The sequence below is a fragment of the Microcebus murinus genome, chromosome X (assembly GCF_040939455.1).
Source record: "Microcebus murinus isolate Inina chromosome X, M.murinus_Inina_mat1.0, whole genome shotgun sequence".
NCBI classification, from domain to species: Eukaryota; Metazoa; Chordata; class Mammalia; order Primates; family Cheirogaleidae; genus Microcebus; species Microcebus murinus.
The window spans coordinates 37917741-37921778 of NC_134136.1; the positions used below are offsets into that span (position 1 = coordinate 37917741).

Genomic DNA, 4038 nt, shown 5'->3' on the forward strand with positions numbered 1-4038 from the left:
CCACCTTCACTGTACTCTACACCAGGACACCGAGTGACACTCTGTCTACACACACACACACACACACACACACACACACACACACACACACTTAAGTATTACTTTTATGTTCTCTCTCGGATCTATATTCCTGTCCTGACTTCTTTGTCTTCTTTTCTGTGATTTTCAGCAGCCTAAAACAGGGTTTCTCAACTTTGGCATCATTCAGATTTTGAACCAGAGAAACCTTTGTTGTTGGGTTGTAGGATGTTTAGCAGCCAGATACTTGTAGTAACCCACTTGTTACAGTAATCCAGCTGTGACCATGAAACGTATCCCCAAACATTGCCAAATATCCCCTGGGGGGCAAAATCACTCTGAGTTGAAAAACACTGGGGTATAGGAATTGTTTTGTGTTTTTTGGAAGATCTTGGTTTCATTTTAAACTCACTTTGTCCAGTTTCAATGCTATTATTGTAAACTGTCTCTCTATTGCCAAATCATGTTTGTGTCAATGGTATCACCATCCTTAAAGTCATTCAGGGTATCAGCTTTAAACTCGTCTGATTTTTTCTCTTTTTTTTTTTTTATTGTGGAAAAGAGGTGTTTCTTTTTTCCAAAAATTGCACCAAATTAAAGCAAAGCTCTAGTTGATTCGGGCGCGTTGTGTAGGCATTAGCAGTGCTGCCCTCACTACTCATTCATTGGACAGTAGCGCTACCCCAAGAAAAGGATGATTTATTTTTTAATATCTTTAACTGCCATCAGATCGTCCCATTCCTTCATTAGGTTGCTCCTTCCCCTCCATGCCACCTTTGTCCTCCAACCTTTCTAAAAATTTTTAAAATTTATTTTTAATTATTATGGGTACACAATCGTTATTTATCTTTATAGGGTACATACGATGTTTTGATATAGGCATACAATGTGAATTAATCATTAGGTTAATTCATTAGGTTGCTCCTTCCCTTCCATGCCACCTTTGTCCTCCAACCTTTTTAAAAACTTTTAAAATTTATTTGTAATTATTATGGGTACACAATAGTTATTTATCTTTATAAGGTACATACGATGTTTTGATATAGGCATACAATGTGAATTAACCAAGTCAGGGTAATTGGGGTACCTATCACCTTAGGCATTTATCATTTCTCTGTGTTAGGGACATTCCAATTCCACTTTTTAGTTATTTTAAAGTATATCCTCCAACCTTTTATTACTCCACACTGCTCTGAGCTAATAGCCTTTCTTTCAATGGCTCTGTCTGCCCATATTATATCACTTCTAATTCATCCTGTATCCTCCTTTTAGACACATCTTTCTCACCTGCTACTTGATAGTTGGTGTAGAAAATCGAAGCATGCCTTTACCCAGCTTTCAAGACATCTTTAATCTGGCACCATCATACATATTTATCATTATTTTTCATTATTCCCCACTTATACAAACACTTGGCTCTTATCTCCAGACAAGCCAATCTTCTCATTCTCATACAGGCATCTTTGGTCTCACCTATCTGTATTTTCTGATCCCTTCTCTTGAAACGCCCTTTTTGCTAATGGATCACAGCCATTTATTTAATGCCTAACTCTTCAATGAAGTCTTTCCCAATGACTTCATTTTACATTGATCTTTCCAATCTCTAGGGTACTATTGTGCTCACCATCAGTATTATACATTTTATTTTTTTTCACTTTGAAAAAAACCTCTATTTTAAGAAAAACATTTAGTTAACAAAAAATTTGACAAGTTTCACTTAGTGAAATACACCCAAAAGGAAATCATAGTACAAAGAAAGTTTTAAGTCAAGGCTTCAACAATTCCTACAGTATTAGTATTGTGTTTCAATTCTCAAAACTAACTCTTAAAAAGCTTAAACTTAACCTAAAAGATTTTAAATGAAAGTATAAACTCGAATGAACAAACATGAGAAATATTTCTTTTTGAATCAGGGAGCTAGCACCTTTGAGTTTTCCAAAAAAGCACGTCTCCCCAGTGTGTTCACTGCAATGTGGTGGCAAAAGGTCTATATTTAACATACTTAAACTACTTAAACTCAGATAACATCACTCTGAAGTATACTAACTACCAAAATGTTGATTGAGAAGAGCTGAAAATAGTTTTAGTTTACTCAATATCGCATGCTAGAAGAAAACTTTACAAGACAAAATACTGAAGAGGTGAATTTTTTATTGGAGATTAGACAAACTCATGGTGCAAAATGGGTCCCACAGCTTCCTCTAGATTTGTAACTGTTGTTCACTGCTTGTTGGCTGCCTGTGAAAATCTGATTGAAAAAACTTGAACATTCCTACAAAACTAGTGGTATCTGCCCATGTTGTTCAGACCGCTGTAGCCAGCCCCGTAGCAGCCGCTCAGTGGCTGACTCTCCAGACCACTGTAAGTGGCCCGGGCTGCCGATACCCCCATGCCTGGCATCAGCAGACTGCTATACGCTCTATTGCTGGCTCCGGTTGTTGAATTCAAGGAGAATTCTACGTATCTACGCGGCATGATGGCCCTGTCTTTGGACATAGCCGCCACAGCCTCTTCGTGGGTGGCAAACTCCACGTCTGCTTCGCCGGTCGCTCTTCCATCTGGGCCAATCTCAATATGCACTCTCACAGGCTTGACTGGATAGAAGAAGTTGTAAATGTCATTCTCGGTTGCTCTGTATGGCAGCCCTCTCATGTGGACGCAGTGCCCGGTGGTGTTCTGCACTGCGAACTCGCTGTCTCCGTATCTGTGGTGGTATCTGCCTGACAGACAGCAGCTGAGGTCTCTCCCAAACAGGTCGGTGTCTCTCCCAAACAGGTGGGTGGAGAAGCCGTAGCTATTGCTGAAGACGCCGTGCTCCTCTTGGCCACCACAGCCTGCATTGTAGGCGCCAGGCCGCATCCTCTCCAGGCTAGCTTGCTTCAAGACGCTAGCTGATCTCCTACCTGGGTCAGGGCGGTTATAGGGCCCCGGCCTCTGCACTAACAGACATTTGAGAGGGGGATCTGAGTAAGACCTGGCTTCCTCCTGACTGCTCTTGAACACTTCGATATACCTGTGCCCTATCCTCTCCCTGTGCTTCCTCAGCGCTTTCTTAGCTAACTCCTGTGAGGCAAACTGTACGAAAGCTTCGCCTGTAATCTTGCCCTTGGGGTCCACAGGCAATATGACCCCATCTGACACGATTTCCAGCCCTGAGAAGAACTGGATGATGTCTTCCTTCGTGCACCCAAACGGGAGTCCTCGAAGGCGGACGACGCCATCGTTGGCGCCGTCGGGACCGCTGTGCTGCAACACCCAGTGCATCTCCGTTCTGTGGGACTTGAACACCTCGATGTACCGGTGTCCCATGCTCTCCCGGTCTTTCTTCAGGGCCATTTTGACATCCTCTTCCGACTCAAATTCCACAAAGGCCTCACCGCTCTGCCTGCCCTCTCTAGTGTAGACGAAATGAACACCTGCGGCCCCATGACGGATCCTGCAGTCTGACAGGAAGTTCTGCACGTCCTCCACAAAGCAGGACCAGGGCAGGCCACGAAGCTTGACGATGAAACCGTGACCGCCGGGGGGGCCTAGCATCATGGACACTCTTTCGGCGGGACAGATGTCACACAAGCTCGAACACGTTTTTTGAGGCTCAGAATCGGAGTCTACAGGCTGCTGCCCTCACACCTGCCTCCGCCGCTGTCCCTCACAGCAGCGAGAGGAGGGTGTGACAGCTGAGGCAGTTGAGGCTTGTTTACCTCACCATGGAAACCCCTGGCAGCGCGCTCTGGGCGGGGCTTCTGGGGGGGGGCGTAAGGCGCGAGACACGAGGTGTAAGACGTAAGACACAAGGCACGAGGTGTGAGACGTAAGACGTAAGACACAAGGCACGAGGCACGAGACGTAAGACGTAAGACACAAGGCAGGAGGTGTGAGACGTAAGGCACGAGGCACGAGGCGAAAGACGTAAGGCGTGAGGCACCAGTTGAAAGACGTGAGGCGCGAGAGTAAGGCGGGAGGCGCGAGGCGTGTGACTGCCAGAGACAGCTCCCGCCCTTCGAATGCACGCTCACTACT

General features: G+C 44.9%; 1 protein-coding gene and 1 non-coding gene across 2 annotated transcripts; both read right to left on the bottom strand.

Moving 5' to 3' along the window:
* Nucleotides 1–591: 591 nt before the first annotated feature.
* LOC142866131 (U4atac minor spliceosomal RNA) lies at nt 592–717 on the bottom strand. The gene has a single exon (XR_012916191.1). It is a non-coding gene; the product is annotated as a U4atac minor spliceosomal RNA (small nuclear RNA).
* A 1581-nt stretch (nt 718–2298) lies between these two features.
* Nucleotides 2299–3668, bottom strand: LOC105863311 (heterogeneous nuclear ribonucleoprotein F-like). Its single transcript, XM_012750251.3, has one exon. The coding sequence runs from the start codon at nt 3556–3558 to the stop codon at nt 2299–2301; it is 1260 nt and encodes a 419-aa protein (XP_012605705.1). The 5' UTR covers nt 3559–3668.
* Nucleotides 3669–4038: the final 370 nt, after the last annotated feature.